General features: G+C 41.1%; 2 protein-coding genes across 3 annotated transcripts; one reads left to right on the top strand and one right to left on the bottom strand.

The window, feature by feature from the left end:
• Nucleotides 1–702: 702 nt before the first annotated feature.
• Nucleotides 703–15,377, top strand: apba2a (amyloid beta (A4) precursor protein-binding, family A, member 2a). Of its 2 annotated transcripts, none has more exons than XM_086029127.1 (12): nucleotides 703–843; nucleotides 3,520–4,708; nucleotides 5,983–6,087; nucleotides 6,333–6,372; nucleotides 6,481–6,626; nucleotides 6,781–6,867; nucleotides 6,949–7,134; nucleotides 12,927–13,106; nucleotides 13,183–13,395; nucleotides 14,058–14,177; nucleotides 14,294–14,434; nucleotides 14,724–15,377. In XM_086029127.1, the coding sequence occupies exons 2-12, from the start codon at nucleotides 3,710–3,712 to the stop codon at nucleotides 14,793–14,795; spliced, it is 2,289 nt and encodes a 762-aa protein (XP_085885253.1). In that variant the 5' UTR covers nucleotides 703–843; nucleotides 3,520–3,709; the 3' UTR covers nucleotides 14,796–15,377. The 2 variants fall into 2 exon arrangements, with proteins under 2 accessions (XP_085885253.1, XP_085885254.1); XM_086029128.1 differs by having other exon boundaries at nucleotides 6,487–6,626.
• LOC147148852 (dual oxidase maturation factor 2-like) lies at nucleotides 15,374–21,953 on the bottom strand. Its single transcript, XM_086029129.1, has 9 exons — nucleotides 21,606–21,953; nucleotides 20,655–20,744; nucleotides 20,406–20,572; nucleotides 18,886–18,943; nucleotides 18,674–18,808; nucleotides 17,574–17,781; nucleotides 17,288–17,502; nucleotides 17,021–17,214; nucleotides 15,374–15,938 (listed from the first exon to the last, which is right to left on the bottom strand). The coding sequence occupies exons 2-9, from the start codon at nucleotides 20,692–20,694 to the stop codon at nucleotides 15,927–15,929; spliced, it is 1,029 nt and encodes a 342-aa protein (XP_085885255.1). The 5' UTR covers nucleotides 20,695–20,744; nucleotides 21,606–21,953; the 3' UTR covers nucleotides 15,374–15,926.
• Between the last annotated feature and the right edge of the window lie 1,073 nt (nucleotides 21,954–23,026).

A 23,026-nucleotide genomic window follows, 5' to 3' on the forward strand; every position in this document is an offset into this window, starting at 1 on the left:
TTAAAAAAGCACGTTAAAACCATAACATTATTAAATGAAATAAAATCAAATGCACGATTTTGAGTTTACTGTGACATCAGCAGTCAGTGGCTGTCATGGATGTTCACTTTTAGATTGCTGTGGAGCTCAACTCTATAAGTAGGCCAAGCGTTGTTATTGGTATCACTATGAGATAGTGTCTCCTTGTCTTGTAATTATGACTTAGTATCTCATTTTGTTAGGATAGAATCTCATTATTAAGATTTAATATCTCATAATTATGACTTTGTACATTATTATTATGACTTAATACACCATGTGGATTAAACATTTTTCTAGCTTGTTTTTTTCTTTTATTGGCTTGATAATTATTATTATTAATAATAATAATAATAATAATGACATACTATCTCATAATTATGACTTAAGTCAATCACAAATTAAAGCATGGGCTTTGTGTGCTCCACGGGAATCTAAATCTTGAAGATAGTTATACTCATACGTCTACCGTTTGACTGTATACTGTTGTAGCGACTGTTTGTTTACTTTTCTGAAACTACAGACAACTACGTATACAATGCACTGTAATAGAAATGATCACTTTTCATCTGCGTTTTATGTGCGATTATTGAACTATTAAATAATAAAACGTTAAATTATATTTAGGGCGTGAACGTGCTTCTGCATAAAGTCAACGTTGGGGACCCGGTATGGTCACGTGACACAGACCGTATCTTCTATACACACGTTCCTGGGCTGCTGTGCGTGTGCGGCTTCTTAAAAATCACCATTCTGGGGAGCAATCTGATCTGAACAACACACACTTGTTTCAAAAGGGGAGGACAGGCGACTCTATCGATGACGGTAAGTGCGCTCCGCTGATGGATGTTTACATTTATATTTGGGTGTAGGCCTGCGCTGGTTTGATAAGAAACAAACCTGGACGTGCTCATCTGGTAGCACATCCGTGGGATGTCAGCATGGTGCAGTCTTCAAATCAAGGTCGATGTGCAGTTTCGCATGTGAAGAATTGGCTCGATTGGTAAACCCTAATAAGTGTTTGCCGGGCCTCATCCATACGCACAAAGGTGTCACTCTCTACAATATTCAAATGTCTGTCGTATAATGCGACGTTCACTGCATGGCCAAGCGACCACAACAAGCATTCCCTGCAGCTGCGGCAAAAGTTCGCCATAAAAGCGGGTTTGAAATAGCTCAAGGGCAGGGCGAACTGATCACACGCCTTTTTTTTACTGCCCGTTCTGGATTTTTAATTGGCAGTTCAGCACCATGGAGAGATCAGTTGACAGGGGAGGATCTTACTTGAGTGATCGGATTCTATCGTCGCGGTTTCATCACATTTGATCAAAATAACATGGGGAGAAATTAATTAGGAGTAATCATTTTCCTCATATTAATCGTGTGCTGATCTGAACACTAGTGTCAATTATTGTGGTGTGTCACACTGTGCCCGTTGCCATTGCTTTAGTGCAAAGAAAGTGTCACAAATCGTGTGATGAAGCCATTGATAAACTGAGTGCCAACTTATACATTACATTCACCACTCTAATAGTTTAAGGAAATGAGTGGATGAATGGAGTGAAATTACACAATTAAAGTGGGTTTTATTTTGGCAGCACGGTGCACTAATGGATTCTAATGGATCTGCCTCACAATTCTGATATTTGAAGTTTGAATCTTGGCTATGACCTGTGGGGAATTTGCATGTTCTCCCTGTGATTTCACCATTTACCTCTTAAACATAATTATAAAAAATAAAAAAAAACATGCATGTTAGGTTTCACTGGAGATTCTAAATCATATGTGACAAACTCAGGCCCGGGGGCCAAATCTGGCCCTCCACATAATCTCATGTGGCCCACGAAAGCAAATCTTGTGCATCAACATCCATGTTTCTGATAAAATCTCCCAAAATTTCAAATTTCATATGTAATAAATAATACCAAAAATCTTCATCTATTGCAACAAATTTTAAAATGAGTGCTTCATCAATTTGTTGTGAATCTCTCTCTCTCTCTCTCTCTCTCTCTCTCTCTCTCTACCTCTCTCTCTCTCTCTCCCTCGCTCTCTCTCTCAGCTGTACATTTTACTCTAAAAAGAGTAAATTTTACTCTAAAAAGACTATATTTGGTCCCAGTCCAAACAGAGTAAAATTTACACTTGGAAGAGAATAATATTCAGAGTAATTTTTTACACAGAAAAACATTTGGAGAGTTATTTACTTGAAAAAACAAAACAAAAACTATTAACATTTTTTCAATCAGAAATTCAAAATAAATTTTACAAAGTGAGTTTTTGAGTCAATTCTACTTGCATTGTATTAGTTTATTAAGTCACACAAAGGTTGAGGAACGTACCGACAACCTTCAGGTTAGGAAATGGCCACTCTACCACACGAGCCATGTGAGTTATTAAATTACTGGCGTCTACAAAAGGTTGTTCTTGCAAGTGCAACGTGTTACATAAACCATGAACATGCAGTCATAAACAATGGTGGGTCTTGTTTGTGATAATGTGTCACTGATCTTAAAGATTGCACACGTTTGCTGCAGTTCCCCTTTTTCTTCATGACACCATGACGCGATTAGACACAACAAAGCAAGACTATCAGTCAAGATTATTAGCAGCTAAAAGTTCGATGGTGGTACTCCTTGGAATACTGTATTTATGGCATTATACTAGGGCGGGGTGATTTTGAAAAATAATCAGCGATTTCTTTTCCCCTCATTATTATGATTGCCTTTTAAAATGGTATTATTTTTTCAAGGTCGTTTTCCCATGTTTTTTTTAACAAACACAAACAATAAATGAATCCGTATTGCAATAAACAATATCACATTTATTACACATAAATATTTTGGTCATAGGTTCGACTTGCACTAAAATAAAGGCAAATGAACCATGAAGTACAGTCAGACAGATTATTTCTTTAATTAAATTAGAGTTGTTAACTTAGTAAACACTTTGCCTTGATAATAATGCTCAGTTTTAGTTAGCTATCATAGCAATGTGTTTAACATTGTAATCGTGCAGAACTGCATATCGTCATACTTTGGGCTGTTTCTAAAGTTAACATTTCGAATACTTTATGCTTGTCATGTACGCTGAATAAAGAAAGGAGAAATTACACTGCTTGGTATTGGTAAGGTGACGTGTCATACTACACCAGTGCAAACTGCAACCGCAATAACAAATAAAAGTTATATATTTATTTGATATAATTAATATTCATCTTGATTAATATTTTCAAGTTCGAATGAAATGAATGAAGTTTGATGCCGCTTTTGTATCGGGTGACATTACATTTTGCACCTAGTGTACCTAATGTTGTGGTTGTTGCGCGTATAGAATGTAGTTCAGTGAAAAAAGACATGTAATTTCCTGTACAGCTTGGAGTCATGGCAGGAGGAGATTGAAGTATGGAAATTTATGAATCAAACGTTATTCACAGAGATAGTACTTGTCTTGGTACCTAATGCAATAATCTCAGAGAGCTCTTTTTTTTTTTTACGTTCACAGGGTTGGGAGCATCTGACTTAATGAGCCAATAATGGCTCATGGAAATAGGCGAGACACAATTTCTTGGGGTAACTAAACAGAAGCAAGCAGATCACAGGAATTTAGTGAGGGGAGTGGCTCTCTGTACAATCAACCTCTACCTTGAAAGATGATATCAACGACCAGCTGACTTCAGCCCAAACACTCCCATATGAGTCGTGAACCAAGAGGCGAAGACATGGAGGACACGTGCTCCGAATACGACAACGTGGGCTCTGATGTAGAGCAGGACTATGATGAGGTGCTGCATTTAAACAGGGAGGGCGTCATGGACATGAGGTACTACAAGCAGTGCTGCCCCGATGAGGATGAGGGTTACGTCAAGAAGGTAGGTGGTAAAAACGGAAACGAGAGCAGCGGCGCCGCTGACCAGTCCACACCCGCGTCTCACCAAAGCACAGAACGACGCAATGGATCACAAGCGGACGCTAAGCCCCACAAGGCGGGCCGCCCGTTTAGGTCGCGTTGCGCCCCCGTTGCAAGGGAGGCAGCAGAGGGGGAAGAAGTCGGAAAGGGCCTGGAGAACAGGTTCTTGTTTTGTGACGGAGATGAGATAGAGGAGGTGCTGGATGGGGCCAGATTTATAGAAGATTTAGAGGACACAGAAGACAGTGATCAAAGACAGGCTGGCCTTTACCGGGACAATGAAAGGATTAGAAAGGGGCGTGATGAGAGGGACGGAGAAGACGACAGCAGAATTACAAGAAACTATAGCATACCGGGCGCCAACAGAAATTGCGAGTCATCTCACATGAGTTCTAAGGAGGAGAGACAAGCGAAAGGACGAGGGAGGAGGGCAGCCGGACGGGACATTGAACATATCACCTCTGGGGTTAAAGGTTGCACAACCAACAAAAATGAGCGAGTGAAGACATCATCCAAGGAAAACAGAAAGGTTCCTGCGCGGAGCAAAGCGAAATCCAACAAGCAACAGCCATCCCCTCGTCACTCTCACGGCCAAGCATCTGTAAACAGCCAGAAGTCCCAATCTCGAAGAGAGGCCGCTTCTGTTGCCAGACCCAGCGCCTCGACTAACAACCAGGAGAGCGAGCCGAGGGTCGTCAAGCCGTCCCCGGCTCTCCGTCACACGCCTGAGCAAGACAAATCGCCCCCTGAGGAGAGCCCGAGCCAGCCGGAGAAACTACAGCAGGTTTGTAAGATTCATTTGAAATGGAATGGGATGCAATGCAATAAAATGGAATGGAATCACATGTATTGTCATCGCACATGCACGAGTACAGACCGAAGAAATTCACTTAAAGTGGAAGTCGACCCAAACGTGTTCTTTACAATCATATGTTGTATGCGTCCCCACTAGTCTAAAAACGGCGGTTACAATTGCATTTGTGGAATATGAGTTAATGGGGAAATCAACCCAAACATATTATTTTCAATAATTTTTTTCCAGCAGGCCCACTAGTTGAAACACGGCATTCTGATTAATATTGTGTTTGTGGAATATGAGTTAAGCAGCAAAATCCACCCGTTTTTAGCCATCACAAGGGGCGGCCATTTTGTCATTTCTGTCGAGTGAAAATGACATCACAACTACCCAGGGTTCAGGGAACGACCAATCACAGCTCGCCTGTTTTCTGAAGCTGAGCTGTGATTGGTTGTTACCGGAGCCCCGGGTAGTTGTGATGTCATTTTCAGTCAGACAGAAGTGACAAAATGGCCGCCCCCAGAGATGGCTAAAAACGATTGGATTAACTCATATTCCACAAACGCAATATCAATCAGAATGCCGTGTTTCAACTAGTGGGCCTACTGGGAACATATTCTTGAAAAAATATGTTTGGGTTGATTTCTTCTTTTAGAAGCAAAATCCACCCATTTTTATCCATCTCAGGAAGCAGCCATTTTGTCACTTGCCGTCGTCTGAAAATAACATCACAGTTGTTCAGGGCTCAGGTAACAACCAATCACGGCTCACCTGTTTTCCGAGGCTGAGGTGGAGTTTGCTGCTTAATTCGTATTCCACAAACACAATATTAATCGGAATATCAAGGTTACACTGGTGCGGCTGCATAGAACATATTGTAATTTTTGGCTGGTTGACTTCCCCTTTAACAGTTACAACCTGTCAGAGGCCTGACGGGTCGCCAAATGGTGACAAAAAGGCGTTGATGATATAGGGTTGTGTATTGCATCCTGTGATCATATGAGTTTGTGTTTGAGTTTGTCTGCAGAGGCCATTTAACCCGAATCGGGTCACGTCTAACTCATTCAATCCCAGGGATGTATTTTTATGTTTTAAGCCAATTAAACCCAGGTAGGTATTTATGTACTTTTTTACATTTTGTTCATAGGCTTAACCATGACCATAATGACGACAAGCTGTATCGAAAGTGAATGGTTGGTCTTTTCTTTGGTGGAGGTAACAAACAATTCAAAATCTTTTTTCTTATTATTTTCTAATAACAGGAAGAGAAGCCAAGCCCAGCCGTGATGCAGGAGCAAGTTCCCGAGCAGCCGAGGAGGCCTCCAAGTCCAGATCTCCTTCCAGATGATGAGAGCGGCTCCCCCAAGGTTAACATTTACAATACATTTATTTGTAATAGAATTACTCACTCGGATGTTTTTAGATCCATCCCGTGGATATAGAACGTGTACACACCCTTGTGTAAATATCACATAAGGTCAAACATGGCAATCAACAGCTGCGAATTTCATCATCACAGCTAACAGTGCAGTTATACTTTATATACTGTTGATATAATTTACATATGAATAATACTGGCTCACTGACGAAAATCAACATTTTCTTTCCAAAGAAAACACAAGAAGCTGCTTCCTTCCCCAGTTTTGAAGACGGTAATTTTTTCAGAATAATCCAAAATTGTGTATATTAATACAAGTCCAGACACATTTTAAAGTCTTACGCTGGAAGCTTTTTTTTTTCTTTGTGGCTGTTTTACAAAGTCCCAGGTCCCTGTGAGCCAGAAGATCTTATTGATGGAATCATCTTTGCCGCTAACTACCTTGGCTGCACTCAAGTGCTGTCTGACAAGAATCCATCCAAGACTGTCCGCATGTCGCAGGCTCACGAAGCCGTCACTCGTATTAAGGTAGCTAACCTCTTTGGTGAGGCATCTCTACTTAAATTTGCAATTGCTTGAGACCAAGTTACCATTTTAAGAGCTGATGTCGTTTTTTTTTTCTTTTTACAACATGATGACGCTGTTTCATGCACTCATTTTGATTAACGGACGTCTTCTGAAGAGCCAAGATGAAGACTCTCAAATGATGACTGAAGTCGACCTGTTCATCTCCACTAAAACGGTCAAGGTGCTCAACGCTGACACACAGGTGAGGAATAGTATGTGATGCATCAGCTTCAGGTTTTGCTTGAATTGTAATGCAGAAAATTCATTCTTTTGCTCCTTCCAGGACACAATGATGGACAGCGCCTTGCGTACCATCTCCTATATCGCTGACATTGGCAGCATTGTGGTTCTGATGGCACGCAGGCACTTGTCTCAGGCGTCAACGGAGGATTTCGCTGAATCTGTGGAGACGACCGGTGAAGGGCCTAGTCAGTACGCCATGATCTGCTATGTCTTTGAGTCTGAGGATGTAAGTAGTCATTACTACAGCCACTGTAAATCAAATGATTAATCAGGCATTGGGTTGCATTTTTTAGAAGTGTGACGCAGAACAACATGAGAGCTAACTGATTTCAATCCCATTAAAAACTTTTGGGATCAACCTGGACACAAGACGGAGAGTTTCCCCAAATTATTCCAATATAGTGATGACTTGAGATACAAGTGACCCAACTTTGAGATACAAGCCATTGTTTGGCTGATTTTTCGGCTTTGACTTGAAAGCAAACACTTGGGATACAAACACTGTAGAGTGGCAGTGAAGTCAACCCACTTCACAACAAGCAGCATTTGGACAGATAGTAAGTATTTAGTGACAAAAGCCTTCAAGCTGTTGATTGCCACACAGTTGAGGTTTACTGGCAAATTAAACATAAAACAGAGAATTATATATTGTGTATTTGAAACAACCACATAGCTTTGTTTGAGAGACTTCTAGCTTAATGCTAACACATAATGGGAAGCGAATCCATGTGTGTTGCAGTGTTTTACCATTTAAAGGGGAAGTCACCACCCCAAAATTATTTGCAATTATATGATCTATGCGCTTTCACTGGTCTAAACATGGCATTCTGATTAATATTGCATTTGTGGAATATGAGTTAAACCCTAAATGGAAACCTTAACCCTAGTTTTAAAACCCTACATTGAAACACTAACCCGAGTTTGAAAGTCAAGTTGGAAACCCTAACACAAGTTTGTAGGCTGACTTTGAAACCCTGACCCTAATTTGAAACCCTACTTTGAAACCCTAACCCTAGTTTGAAACCCTATTTGGAAACCCTAACCCGAGTTTGAAACCCTACTTTGAAACCCTAACCCTAGTTTGAAACCCTAACCCTAGTTTGAAACCCTAATCCTAGCTTGAAACCCTAGTTTGAAACCCTAACCCTAGTTTGAAACCCTAGTTGGAAACCCTAACCCTTGTTTGAAACCATAGTTGGAAACCTTAACCCTAATTTGAAACCCTAACCCTAATTTAAAACCGTAGTTCGAAACCTCAACCCTAGTTTGAAACCCTAGCTGGAAACCCTAACCCTTGTTTGAAACCCTAGTTGGAAACCCTAACCCTAGTTTGAAACCCTAGTTTGAAACCCTGACCCTAGTTTGAAAACCTAGCTGGAAACCCTAACCCTAGTTTAAATCCCTAATTTGAAACCCTAACCCTAGTTTAAAACCCTATTTGGAAACCCTAACCCTAGTTTGAAAACCTAGCTGTAAACCCTAATCCTAGTTTGAAACCCTAAACCTAGTTTGAAACCCTAGCTGGAAACCCCAACCCTAGTTTGAAACCCTAACCCTAGTTTGAAACCCTAGTTTGAAGCCCTAACCCTAGTTTGATACCCTAAACCTAGTTTAAAACCCTAGTTTGAAACCCTAACCCTAGTTTGAAACCCTAGCTTGAAACCCTAAACCTAGTTTGAAACCTTAGCTTGTAACCCTAACCCTAGTTTGAAACCCTAATTTGAAACCCTAACCGTAGCTTGAAACCCTAGTTTGAAACAATATCCCTAGTTTGAAACCCTAATTTGAAACCCTAAACCTAGTTTGAAACCCTAATTTGAAACCCTAACCCTAGTTTGAAAGCCTAGCTGGAAACCCTAACCCTAGTTTGAAACCCTAACTGAAAACCCTAGCTGGAAACCCTAACCCTAGTTTGAAACCCTAGCTGTAAACCCTAACCCTAACTGAAAACCCTTGCTGGAAACCCTAACCCTAGTTTGAAACCCTAGCTGGAAACCCCAACCCTAACTGAAAACCCTAGCTGGAAACCCTAACCCTAATTTGAAACAGCTAGCTGGAAACCCTAACCCTAGTTTGAAACCCTAACTGAAAACCCTAGCTGGAAACCCTAACCCTAGTTTGAAACCCTAACTGAAAACCCTAGCTGGAAACCTTAACCCTAGTTTGAAACCCTAACTGAAAACCCTAGCTGGAAACCCTAACCCTAGTTTGAAACCCTAGCTGTAAACCCTAACCCTAACTGAAAACCCTAGCTGGAAACCCTAACCCTAGTTTGAAACCCTAACTGAAAACCCTAGCTGGAAACCCTAACCCTAGTTTGAGTTAGGGTTTCAAACTAGGGTTCAAACTAGTTTGAAACCCTAACTGAAAACCCTAGCTGGAAACCCTAACCCTAGTTTGAAACCCTAGCTGTAAACCCTAACCCTAACTGAAAACCCTAGCTGGAAACCCTAACCCTAGTTTGAAACCCTAGCTGGAAACCCTAACCCTAGTTTGAAACCCTAGCTGGAAACCCTAGTTTGAAACCCTAGCTGTAAACCCTAACCCTAACTAAAAACCCTAGCTGGAAACCCTAACCCTAGTTTGAAACCCTAGCTGGAAACCCTAACCCTAGTTTGAAACCCTAACTGAAAACCCTAGCTAGAAACCCTAACCCTAGTTTGAAACCCTAGCTGGAAACCCTAACCCTAGTTTGAAACCCTAGCTGGAAACCCTAACCCTAGTTTGAAACCCTAACTGAAAACCCTAGCTGGAAACCCTAACCCTAGTTTGAAACCCTAGCTGGAAACCCTAACCCTAGCTTGAAACCCTAATATGAAACCCTAACCCTAGTTTTAAACCCTAGCTTGAAACCCTAACCCTAGTTTGAAACCCTAGCTGGAAACACTAACCCTAGTTTGAAACCCTAATATGAAACCCTAACCCTAGTTTGAAACCCTAACCCTAGTTTGAAACCCTAATTTGAAAACCTAACCCTAGTTTGAAACCTTATCTTGAAACCCTAACCCTAGTTTGAAACCCTAGCTGGAAACCCTAACCCTGGTTTGAAACCCTAACCCTAATTTGAAACCCTAGTTTGAAACCCTAACCCTAGTTTGAAACCCTAGCTTGAAACCCTAACCCTAATTTGAAACCCTAGTTTGAAACCCTAACCCTAGTTTGAAACCCTAGCTGGAAACCCTAACCCTAGTTTGAAACCCTACCTTGAAACCCTAACCCTAGTTTGAAACCCTAACCCTAGTTTGAAACCCTAGCTTGGAAACCCTAACCCTAGCTTGAAACCCTAACCCTACTTTGAAACCCTAACTGAAAACCCTAGCTGGAAACCCTAACCCTAGTTTGAGTTAGGGTTTCAAACTAGGGTTCAAACTAGTTTGAAACCCTAACTGAAAACCCTAGCTGGAAACCCTAACCCTAGTTTGAAACCCTAGCTGTAAACCCTAACCCTAACTGAAAACCCTAGCTGGAAACCCTAACCCTAGTTTGAAACCCTAGCTGGAAACCCTAACCCTAGTTTGAAACCCTAGCTGGAAACCCTAGTTTGAAACCCTAGCTGTAAACCCTAACCCTAACTAAAAACCCTAGCTGGAAACCCTAACCCTAGTTTGAAACCCTAGCTGGAAACCCTAACCCTAGTTTGAAACCCTAACTGAAAACCCTAGCTAGAAACCCTAACCCTAGTTTGAAACCCTAGCTGGAAACCCTAACCCTAGTTTGAAACCCTAGCTGGAAACCCTAACCCTAGTTTGAAACCCTAACTGAAAACCCTAGCTGGAAACCCTAACCCTAGTTTGAAACCCTAGCTGGAAACCCTAACCCTAGCTTGAAACCCTAATATGAAACCCTAACCCTAGTTTTAAACCCTAGCTTGAAACCCTAACCCTAGTTTGAAACCCTAGCTGGAAACCCTAACCCTAGTTTGAAACCCTAATATGAAACCCTAACCCTAGTTTGAAACCCTAACCCTAGTTTGAAACCCTAATTTGAAAACCTAACCCTAGTTTGAAACCTTATCTTGAAACCCTAACCCTAGTTTGAAACCCTAGCTGGAAACCCTAACCCTGGTTTGAAACCCTAACCCTAATTTGAAACCCTAGTTTGAAACCCTAACCCTAGTTTGAAACCCTAGCTTGAAACCCTAACCCTAATTTGAAACCCTAGTTTGAAACCCTAACCCTAGTTTGAAACCCTAGCTGGAAACCCTAACCCTAGTTTGAAACCCTACCTTGAAACCCTAACCCTAGTTTGAAACCCTAACCCTAGTTTGAAACCCTAGCTTGGAAACCCTAACCCTAGCTTGAAACCCTAACCCTAGTTTGAAACCCTAGCTGGAAACCCTAACCCTACTTTGAAACCCTAGCTGGAAACCCTAACCCTAGTTTGAAACCCTAGCTTGGAAACCCTAACCCTAGCTTGAAACCCTAACCCTAGTTTGAAACCCTAGCTGGAAACCCTAACCCTAGTTTGAAACCCTAGCTGGAAACCCTAACCCTAGCTGGAAACCCTAACCCTAGCTGGAAACCCTAACCCTAGTTTGAAACCCTAACCCTAATTTGAAACCCTAGTTTGAAACCCTAACCCTAGTTTGAAACCCTAATTTGAAACCCCAACCCTAATTTGAAACCCTAATTTGAAACCCTAACCCTAGTTTGAAACCCTAGCTTGAAGCCCTAACCCTAGTTTGAAACCCTAGCTGGAAACCCTAACCCTAGTTTGAAACCCTAACCCTAGTTTGAAACCCTAGCTGGAAACCCTAACCCTAGTTTGAAACCCATGCTGGAAAACCTAACCCTAGTTTGAAACCCTAACCCTAGTTTGAAACCCTAATTTGAAACCCTAACCCTAGTTTGAAACCCTAATTTGAAACCCTAACCCTAGTTTGAAACCCTAGCTTGGAAACCCTAACCCTAGCTTGAAACCCTAACCCTAGTTTGAAACCCTAGCTGGAAACCCTAACCCTAGTTTGAAACCCCAGCTGGAAACCCTAACCCTAGTTTGAAACCCTAACCCTAGTTTGAAACCCTAATTTGAAACCCTAACCCTAGTATGAAACCCTAGCTTGAAACCCTAACCCTAGTTTGAAACCCTAGCTGGAAACCCTAACCCTAGTTTGAAACCCTATCTGGAAACCCTAACCCTAGTTTGAAACCCTAACCCTCGTTTGAAACCCTAACCCTAGTTTGAAACCCTAACCCTTGTTTGAAACCCTAACCTCAGCTTGAAACCCTTACCCTAGTTTCAAACCCTAACCCTAGTTTCAAACCCTAGCTGGAAACCCTAACCCTAGCTTGAAACCCTAACCCTAGTTTCAAACCCTAGCTTGAAACCCTAACCCTAGCTTGAAACCCTAACCTTAGCTTGAAACCCTTACCCTAGTTTGAAACCCTAACCCTAGTTTGAAACCCTAGCTGGAAACCCTAACCCTAGTTTGAAACCCTAACCCTTGTTTGAAACTCTAGTTGGAAACCCTAACCCTAGTTTGAAACCCTAACTTAAAACCCTAACCCTAGTTTGAAACCCTAATTTGAAACCCTAACCCTAGTTTGAAACCCTAGCTTGAAACCCGAACCCGAGTTTGAAACCCTAGCTTGAAACTCTAACCCTAGCTTGAAACCCTAGAATGAAACCCTAACCCTAGTTTGAAACCCTATCTTGAAACCCTAACCTTAGTTTGAAACCCTAATTTGAAACCCTAAATCTACTTTGAAACTCTAACCCTCGTTTTAAGCAACAAAATCCACCCACTTTTAGCCACCAGTTATCACATTAATACTGTACTTTAATTAGCACAATATTATAGGGTGTTATTTTTCTTATTAAAAAACCCTTTTTGGATTTCTTTGGGACGCTGGAACACATTTCATGGGATTTCCATTCATTTCATTTGAGAAACATGGAATGCAAGTATTTTGAGTTCTGAGCGTGTTTATGAAATAAATTGAACTCGAGCTCTATTTGGTTATGTGTTGTTGTCAACTGTGATGTGTTTTTTGCTGAGTCGTATCCCACGTCCTACAGGCCCAGCTCATCGCACAGTCCATTGGCCAGGCCTTCAGTGTGGCCTATAGAGAATTCCTGCGAGCCAATGGCATCAATCCGACAGACTTAAGTCAGAAACAATACAGCGACATCATCAACTCACAGGAAATGTACCACGACGACCTCATTCATTTCTCTAACTCGGACAACTGTAAAGAGGTGTGTGTCCAAAGAAGATGATTGCGAATCCAAGACGAGCATTCGGTACATTTTGAATACATCTTATGTGTTGTAGCTGTGTGTGGAGAAGCAGAAAGGGGAGAACCTCGGGGTGGTGATTGTGGAGTCGGGATGGGGCTCCATTCTGCCCACGGTTATCCTCGCTGGGATGCTGAACAGCGGCCCAGCAGCACGCTCTGGCAAACTCAGTGTTGGTGATCAGATTATGTCCATCAACGACACCAGCCTGGTAGGGCTGCCTCTAGCCACCTGCCAGGGAATCATCAAGGTATGCCAGTCCTCTTCAGTGACACTTAATATATTACTTGATACTTTCATGCAGATTTTTTTGTTCGCACATAATGAACATAATAATGCACGTAATGATTTTTGACTGTCGCGATCAAATATTTTTAGAGTCGTTTATCCGACTGGAGTTTCAATCCCGGTCATCAACTGTGTCTAAGAGCTTCCACTGATTCACAGCCACCACCGGTAGCAAATCCGGATAAAAAAAATGGGCGTGCATCAAAATTGCATCAGGAAGGGTGTCCGGTGAAAAAAACAGCCAAACATATATCATCGCTGTGACCATTGACTGGGAAAACCTGATTTATTTGATTGCTTGGCTGCAGTATCAACTTTCCACCAATGGAGGGTGCTAACAGACTGTGAAACGGTCATGATGAGGTTTGACTAAAGTACCATTACACTTCTGCTCGAAATATCTGTGCGGCTGTCTCGTCACATGGTGCCAGTGAGGCTTCGAGGCAAAAATGTTGTGTTTACCTATTTTGTGGTCTGCCTATCTGACTTAACCAACTTTTTTTTTTTGCCAGCCCTACTTCTGACCCATGCTTCATGTAGCAAGGGCAGGTTCTTGACTCAGTGACATTTTCAGCACTTGTCTATGTGCATCACTTATGTTCCCTCATGTGTGGTGTCTTCCAGGGTTTGAAGAATCAATTGAAAGTCAAGATGAGTATCGTAAGCTGCCCTCCTGTCACCACTGTGCTCATCAAGCGGCCTGATCTTAAGTTCCAGCTTGGCTTCAGTGTTCAAAATGGCATTGTGAGTGTCCAGGAAAAAACGGGAAAAAATTCAGTGGTGCGGTGAGGGACAGTCCCGGACAGGCATGCACACAAGATATAAAATTTGACCAAGATGGATCTTTTTCTCATTCTCAGATCTGCAGTCTGATGCGAGGCGGGATCGCCGAGAGAGGCGGCGTTCGCGTTGGACATCGAATCATAGAGATAAACGGTCAAAGCGTGGTTGCTATGCCACACGAAAAAATCGTGCAGACCCTTTCCGTGTCTGTGGGTGAGGTAAGAGATCGTCATTTGGAGGTGTACAATAACAATTTCCTTGTTTTGCAGTCTTTGTGCTCACATAAACAAACTGGTTGCTAGCAGCATTTGAACATCTGCTGCGTGCCATCTGCTCCAAGTGCAGCATTGCGTAGTCATATTTATTAAAAAAAAAAAAAAAAAAACAACTGGATCATCACTTCTTTTTCTCATCATTTGTCGTCTTTTGTATTGTCTCTTTAAACAACCAAAGTTGATGACTGCGTCTCCGTACAAATTCACACATTATTCTTTAAATGTGCACCAGATCAACATGAAGACGATGCCCGCTGTGATGTTCAGACTGCTCACAGGACAGGAGACACCATCCTACATTTGAAGACGCAGTGTTGATTAGTGATGAGCAAAGTTTTATTTTTCTATCATTTCAATATTATTTGGGGGCTCTCGTTGCAATGCTGTAAAGAGGGTCCAGTTCTCATTTCAGGTTTAATCTTGAATTACATTCTCATAATGGCCTTACAATGTGAATTCTGTAGTGCTGTGTGTGAGTGTGGAAGAGAAGTAGCTTAATGGTCACTTTTATTTTCCTATGAAAAGAAATGCATTTATATTTTAGTTAGTCATTTTTATAGTGTCTATGTAATTCTAATGTAAATACTGTGGGTTACTCAAGGACTGGAGTAGGAAGGCCATATTACACGTACAGTATATGCATGGTATCATGACAAATTTCTGACCAAGAATTCATGCTATTCTATTACAGTAAGTATTACACATGTACGGTATTACACTGTATAAAGTCACTAAATTATGTGTATTATGGAGATGCTGAAGGCCAAAGACACCCCTTCATTTTGAAATGCAGTTTTAAGAGATAACCTTTACAAGAGCGTACAAGAATGTACATTACGGAATGAATGTAATAGTGTAACACAAATAATACAAACTCACTGCTTCATTTGTGTTGCTTTCTTTTTATTAAGGTGCCATTAAAAAAACAAGTCAAAAGTAGACATGCCATAAAACACATTTACCAAATACAGTAGTTTGGTGTTAATTTGACCTCTCTTTTCATTATTACATTGGAACTGGAGCTCGGAAGCTGTCAATCTCAAAAATTGACAAAAATATTTGAATCCTGCCTGAATAATGACTTCTGTGTTTTGCGAGGGTAGATACTCTTGTTTGAATATCATAAGAAATATAGCAATCCGTTTCCTACAATCCCACAGGATCTACACATATTTAGTCTTTCCCGACCAGCGAAAACAATAATATAGGCCAATGCCAGACTAAAAAAAAAAAAAAAAAGTTCTGTGTTTATTAACACTACAGTGCATGGATCCCATACAAAATAACTTTGTATTTACAAATACAGTACAGTTCAATCACTAATCACTAAAAACATACATGGACATTGACAAAGACACAAGTGACATTCAACATTCTCTCTGTAACGCATTCAGTAGATCTTCAAGTATTGACTGCGAAAGTTGCCAAGAGGGATTCATACATGTTCCTGAAAAATAAAAACAAAAGGATGTTATATTTAATCAATCAGTGCATTCTGTCTTCACAAAGAACGTAATGATTGACGCTGAGTGCTATCACATTAAATAATGATCAATAGATTCATACAGATGTAGTTTGCATAGGTGTAGAACTGCCCTGTATCATTGTTGATTGCTGCTTTTTGCTGTATATTGTTAACTTTTACACTCTGAAACTCAACCCTAAAAATGTTGAAATATCCAAAACTAATTTAACGTGTTCATACCATTTCTTTCCATGTTCTAAATTTATAGTGGCTAAGTGAAGTTTGATAAAACGCTCCATAAAATGTAAAGGTGTTTTTTTCCTAAAATGTGTCCAATAATATCGGGGATATCCATCCATCCATTTTCAACACCCTAACCCTAACCCGCTTATCCTGTACACGATCAGAGGGGGGGGGCTGGAGCCTATCCCCGCTCACCTTGGGGCGAAAGGTGGACTACACCCTGAACTGGTCGCCCATCAGTCGCAGGGCATATACAGAGACAAACAAGCATTCACATCTACATCGGGACTGGGAAGCGATCTCACGCTGCCCGCACACAAAGCAAGCTTGTCTACCACTATACCATCAATGATTAATATCCGGGATATAAATAATGTAATTATTAAAAAAAAAAAACAATGAAAATTGTAAATACATCTTTCGATGTCTTTAAGGCCGACCAAACACCAAGCGTCGTTATAATTTTACATGCACCTGTGGTTAAAAAGTGAAGTGTGTAGAGTCTCTGTCACTGAAATGCAACCAATGGATGGAACCCACAGCCTGTCACATACCTCTACTTTCATTCGCCCGTTTTATCTTTTTGTTTTATTGTATCGCTAAAGGCACCAGGAAAATCTGCTTCTTCCTTGACAATTGTAACATATTTGTAGTTCTAAAATCAAAATATGGCTCCTCAAAAAGTTTCACTGGGTAACAACACCAGGGGTCGCAGTTTTTCCCGTCACAACGAGATGGTATATGTGTGATTCAGTTGCATTTTGTAGCGTCAAGTAGAACTGATATCAAACGATCAATACACGAACAGAACATATACTGACCGCTGTGACCTCTGTAAAGGTGCATGGCGACACTGTTACGTCATCAAGGAAGGCGGAATTCAGGTACGTCTCCCCGTAAGAAACGTCCTCATCTTCATCACTGTCAACACCCACACTGAAAGCCTCCTTCATCTTCTCAGGAACCATAAAGTTCATTATCACCACCAGAACCCCGATGACAGTGCACAGCACACCTAGGAAAAATGTCACTTTAGCCTAATTCAAACAAATGTCATGAAATCCGTCAGCGAGGCTTTTATTCGTTACCGGTTGCCAGAGCCAGCCAGAATGAAAGGCTGTATTCCGCTTGAAAAGAGACGGTTCCAATGGAGAAAACACAGTTGGGCGCATGCATGATGGTGGTGAAGGCGGCCGCGGAGATGAAGATGAAGGCGGCCGCGGCCAACATCATGTAGCCGGCGTATAAGATAACTGGCATGGAGAGGAGGATGTTGGCCAGCATCCAGCAGCAAAATGCCATCCTGGTTTGGAGCAGTCCGTTAATTTCGGCAACATTTAAACATTAGAAAACCACAAGTTCGTGTTTACGTACCAGAGAGTTGCAGATGCGTATCGCCCGGAGTATCTGTAGTGAAAGATGAGGCCGCACGGGCTGCTGGGAGTGAATTTCTCAGCGACGTATAGGATGGGGCTCGGGAGCCCTTTCTCCAACGCTCCCTTATAATCGTCCTCGATACTGTCACGCCAGGCGAACATCTCATTGTAGTCGATAGTCTCGTTCAACTGAACGACGGGATTGCCTGCAGAGCGGAGAAGGAGCAGCGTAGTGATTGCTACGTTTGGATCATTGGCAGTGGGCCCTGATTGGCTGGTGAAAATATTGTGCAATATCAGAACAGAATTTATTCACGTCTGCTTCCTTTTGAACATAACTAGCTATGGAAATCCATACCTTGGCGTTACTGCCACCTAGGGGTCTACACAGCACACAGCACTTATCAATACTGTACAGAAGTGGTTCTCATTAATCAGTGTTGTACTAGTACCACTAGTGGTGCGTTGGCTCCCTCCTGTGGAGTGTGACAGAGTCACTGAATCAAATGTTCAAACTGTGCAAGTTACAGTGGCTAAAACTTTTTTTGGGTGGGGGTGCAGGGCGGAGCAGTAGATTTGTTAAACACTAGGGGTGTGCATATCTCCACAAAAGATGATTCGATACCGTTTTCCATATGTTTTGTGCGAAACAATCCAAGGACAGTTTGATTTTAAAGTTGCCCAATTCGATTTGGTTCGATTCAGTGAGATTACGTTTCGATTCAGTACGGCTGAGTTTGAGATGGTGTGATGCAATGACTTTTTTTGTTGTCATTTTACATACATTTAAAGAAATTTGTCAGTACTACAAATGCGCCATTTCCTTCTACGATACGTATATCCCTCCAATAATAGATGAGTTAACCTTGGGTTCATTTGCATTCGACAAGTCTCCTTATCAAGGATTCTAATCGATTATTACTTTTTGACGCTAGAAGAACCGCTATTCTTAGGCACATCACTGAGAAGACTCTAAAATAAAGACTTATTTAGGAAATTATCTACTGTAAGTGTTCTGTTGGACATTTTTACGCCTGCCAAAACACAGTGGCATGATCAATCTGCGGTACAGTATTTGAAGAAGATGCGGTAACTCACCTTTAAGTGTAACATTAATTCCATACAGGCCAACATGTAAGCCAACATCGGCGTGAACCACTGCACTGCTGAAAGATTTATAGGTGGCGTTTGTGGTCATACGAGCCTCAGCCCAGTTGTCGGTAAAGTTGAGTGCTGCAGGAAAAGAAAGGCGAGAAAAACGATTAAACGTGAGCTTTATGGAAAGGCGCGTGGAAAAGTGCTGCACTCACCCACAATGACACTGCCGATAAACAAGCTCAAAATGATCCTCAGCAACCAGAACAGCCGCTGATTGCAAAGGAAAAGACATACTGTGAAAATTGGTTAATGCTTTAAGGGGGATGTTAATTTTTACCCGTTGCCATTCCAGCCACCCAAAGGTGGTTTTGCGGGTCGTACACGCGGGACATTCACTACATACCGAACAACTTCAAAGCATTCCTGGGCATGTTATATATGGTTAGAAAACGGAGTTACCGCAGATTCGAATGATACCAAACATTATAAGATACAATCGAATCTGCAGGCTCGGCGAGCATTTAAGTCAAAACGATGCTAACACACAAAAAATGTGCAACTCACCATTTTATCCTCAAATGTCCGACACAATTTCATAATCCGTCATCAATGATCATATTACGTCGACAAGGGTCCAGTAAAAGATTTCTAGTAATATAGTTAGTCCACAACAAGCCTGCCAGCCATAAAGCCACGTTATTAGCTCCTGCAACCGTTACAGGTTGCTATCAGATACATATACATATTACATATGTACATATTTTCCATCGTAGATTGAGTTACCTTCGACGGATTTAGACACGCGAGCTTTCAAAACTGGGCTAGGCTGGACCTTAGTTTGATTGATTGCTTACTTGATCCAATAAACTAATGTTTCCCATGTCAGAGTTCAACATCAGCCAATGAACATATTCCATGCGTAAATAGTACCACCCCTGCATATGGATGATTCGTCAGTTATGTTTGCAGTCACAACCAAATTTGCTAAGATGGTGATTGACGCATTCAACGGCCAATGAAATTCTTCCAAAAAAAACATGGAAACTGTTTTCAATAAAAACACCGGGCATAACTTGCGTAACACACACTTTCAAAGCCCAGCGACATGAGGGCTGTGCGTCAGAGCGCACGTCACATTGCGTCACCTTCTTTGATTTTTCTGCGTTTTTTTTTAAATCTGGATGTAGGATATGATAGCGCCAAGACTTACTTTTCATTAGAACTCATGATTGTTGACGCATTCCACAATAGCAGCCTTTTCCCCTACGTATGTGAACATGGTTGCAATATGATTGCAATGGGATTCGAATGGCAAACTTTTGGTTCGCCTTAGTAAAAACTTGTGTAAAATGCTCATTTTCTGTCGTATTATTGTCAAATTTGAAATGGAATTGGAGGAGCCTTTGAGCTGTAATCATGTTGTGTTATTTTAGTCCACCACCTAATACAAAATTTTGCAGGCAGATTTTTGGAAAAGAAAAAAAAATAGGCGGACATAAAATCCGCCTTCTCTTATGTATTCAAACTTCCATAATTCGGTGCCAGTCGCACTTAAAACGATTCTGACAGTTGAGGAGGAAAATTCAAAGTGTTATCTTCAAAAAGAGACCAAAATGCTGATACTCCAAAGTACAGCTTCAGTTTTACTTTGGGTGCACCTTTTTAGGCGTTCAGGTAAAAATACCAGGGGAGTGGCAAGGGGACTACGCACTGATATGAGACTTGCACTTACCGACTTTCCTCGAATCCCGGGCAGAATAAGTAGTAGACAGAGCGTCAGCACAAGGAAAAATATGATAACGGTGAGCAAGTGGCCACTGAAGATGAAGGACGTCCTTCGCATATAGTAAAATGGATATATGTCATCGTAGAAAGTCATGTCGGCTTCGGCTCTTGTGGCTACAGACAGAAATTAACACACGTTGCAGGGGGAGTGCTCTGATAAAAATGAGAACATGTTAAATTCTTGTAGTGTCCAAACCTGAATCGTGGAAGAGGTGGAGTGAAGCAGCAAGTGTCATTCATAAGGAAACATGCGCCTCTTTTATACACGAGGAAATGGATGGTTTGACTAAAGAAAAGTGTGAAAGAGGTGTGATTCAGAGAAAATGACCAAGCCCATTTGGGAATTCCAGGTCACATGTTTTTGATCAAGCAGAAGACACTTCATCACCGCTCCTGCACTGCACAGCAACCTGCTGCACTCACTACCTTCCAACTTCCACACAGGTAAGCATGACCATTTCACTCTCTCCTTAACAAATACATTCACACACTGCAGTGATTGCCAACCATTGTGTTGAGAGAATGATCCAATTTCACTTAATTGATCCCGAAAGTATTTATTACAAATAATTTGTCTTTATGAGTACTGTAAGTATTTTTTTTTTTATTTGATTTTTTTTTTAGCAAATTGGGATGAGACCATCATTATTTCATTGCATATATATCTTTGTGCCCTTTTGTTGGTGGTATGCAGGAAGACTGTATTAATTTAAAATATGTACCTGGATCCTAAATGGTTGCAAAAAGTCTGTTTTTTAATAGAAAAATGGTCATGTTTTAGCTAGTACGCCAAAGCTTTAATCTAGAATATTTATAGATGAAAAGAGGTCAATTGAAGACTCATTGAAAAAAACCATCCTCATTAGAACGATTTTTAAAAAGATCTTACATAATATAAAGCAACTTGATCGGATGAGCTTCTACAGTGATAAAAATGTAATCAGATTCAATCACATTTTCCTATAGCCTAGTTTGACGCGGCATAGCAAATTGTGTTCAACAGCAATACAATCAGAAAAAAATAACAAACATCCAATCAAAAATATATTACGTGGACATTTTTGGGTGCTGATTCTTACCAAGATCCACGTTAAACAATCCCTGCAGGAGGTAAATGCGAATACATGTTCAGTTATATCCACTTTACCTGAATTTTTCAGAAGTCCTCCACGGCTCTTGGCTGCAGACTGAGATGAGGAGCCTCTCTGCATCAATGGATTTGCGTAAGCGAGTTTGGAGTGTTTGTGCAGTGCTCGGATTGCTGCTCATCGTCGGTGAGTAGACGACCAAATGAATAAAATTCGATCCCAGAGTGGACAGCGTCGGTGGTAAATCGCCTTTTTGGGTATATTTGAACAGTTTCACGGTGTGAAATAACGTGGGAAGTTCCTCGTTTTGACGGCTGGTACAACAGTTTAGGATGTCCCAAACGCGGAGCAGTGGGTGAGTAAAAATATATTACAAAATATCTCTCTTTAAAAAAAAAAAAAAAAAAAAGACCCAGCAGGCACCGAGCGCCGACGACCGGCTGTGTGTTGCGTGATGATGTCATTGCGTAATTAATCGTCACGTGCACGTTACGTGTGGTTACACCTTTACGTAGGTAAAAGTAGAATAGACGACTCAAAGTGGTGCAAACTACTGTCAATTATACCCTATTTGATAATGTTTAACAAATACAATGTTGTTTTTTTTTAATCAAGAGCTAGCTAGCGTTGACTAGGACGCTATCAAACATTTCTTTAGTTTTGATCACAGAGTAAAGTCAGACACCGAGCAGCTACAACCCTAACAGTACGACACGCATGATGTATCCAATTTGAAAATGGGGGGATTTCAAATCTGAGCAAATTAAACAAAAACAGAGAGAGAGCGCTGCACTGACTAAGGACAATTAAAAATGTAAAACCACTGAGCCTCGTGGTTTGAATGAAAAATACTGATTTGAAGTAACATCTCCTCCTGTTGGTGAAAAGATTTACAAAAACTTGTTTTCTTCCGTTGTGTTTGTAATTGTTTTCTCTGTGTGATTATGACTTTATTAAAATATTTTAACATATACTGTATATATTATTTTATGGCTCAAGAGTTGTCTTGCGGGCAAAGAGTGTCTGTAATTATTGTGTGTATGGCACTTGTGCCGTCTGGGAATATCCGCTGCACCACCCGTACCCTCCACCAGGAGGAATTCAGCGCTAGAAAATATGGTACCCGATTTCAGTCTCTCGATGGACTGGATGTGCTGCCTTTTCTTTCCCACAGACACCAGGGGGAGGTCAAACTTCATCGCCTTCCTACGGCCACTTCATCCAACTCCGACCCAATTGTAGTAGTCACACATTGATTTGTTTTGTTTTTGCCCTAAAAGAAATAAAAGACTTGGGTAAAAGTCAGTAAAGTAACTGACCAACAAAAAAAAATTACTAAATTAGCTGTTGATATTAACTAAGAAAATACACCTTACCTTCCCTTCACCCTTTCGTTTTTAAGATGTCACAAGGCAACACATTTGCCACAAGTTATTTTTGTAGCTACATTAAAAAAAAAAAAAAAAAAGGAAAACAAATC

Source organism: Filicampus tigris, chromosome 4 (genome assembly GCF_054856515.1).
Source record: "Filicampus tigris isolate MCC_2025a chromosome 4, RoL_Ftig_1.0, whole genome shotgun sequence".
Taxonomy (NCBI): domain Eukaryota; kingdom Metazoa; phylum Chordata; class Actinopteri; order Syngnathiformes; family Syngnathidae; genus Filicampus; species Filicampus tigris.

What these genes read in the sequence shown, in the direction of transcription:
- LOC147148852 (XM_086029129.1), bottom strand. Translation starts at nt 20,694, where the DNA reads ATGACACTTGCTGCTTCACTCCACCTCTTCCACGATTCAG. An exon ending in CCGGGATTCGAGGAAAGTCG is followed by an intron (nt 18,944 to 20,405) that starts GTAAGTGCAAGT and finishes CTTTGCAATCAG; the next exon opens with CGGCTGTTCTGGTTGCTGAG. An exon ending in CTGGCTGGCTCTGGCAACCG is followed by an intron (nt 17,215 to 17,287) that starts GTAACGAATAAA and finishes CATTTTTCCTAG; the next exon opens with GTGTGCTGTGCACTGTCATC.
- apba2a (XM_086029127.1), top strand. Translation starts at nt 3,710, where the DNA reads ATGAGTCGTGAACCAAGAGGCGAAGACATGGAGGACACGTGCTCCGAA. An exon ending in ATGAGAGCGGCTCCCCCAAG is followed by an intron (nt 6,088 to 6,332) that starts GTTAACATTTAC and finishes TTCTTTCCAAAG; the next exon opens with AAAACACAAGAAGCTGCTTC. An exon ending in ACTCGGACAACTGTAAAGAG is followed by an intron (nt 13,107 to 13,182) that starts GTGTGTGTCCAA and finishes TATGTGTTGTAG; the next exon opens with CTGTGTGTGGAGAAGCAGAA.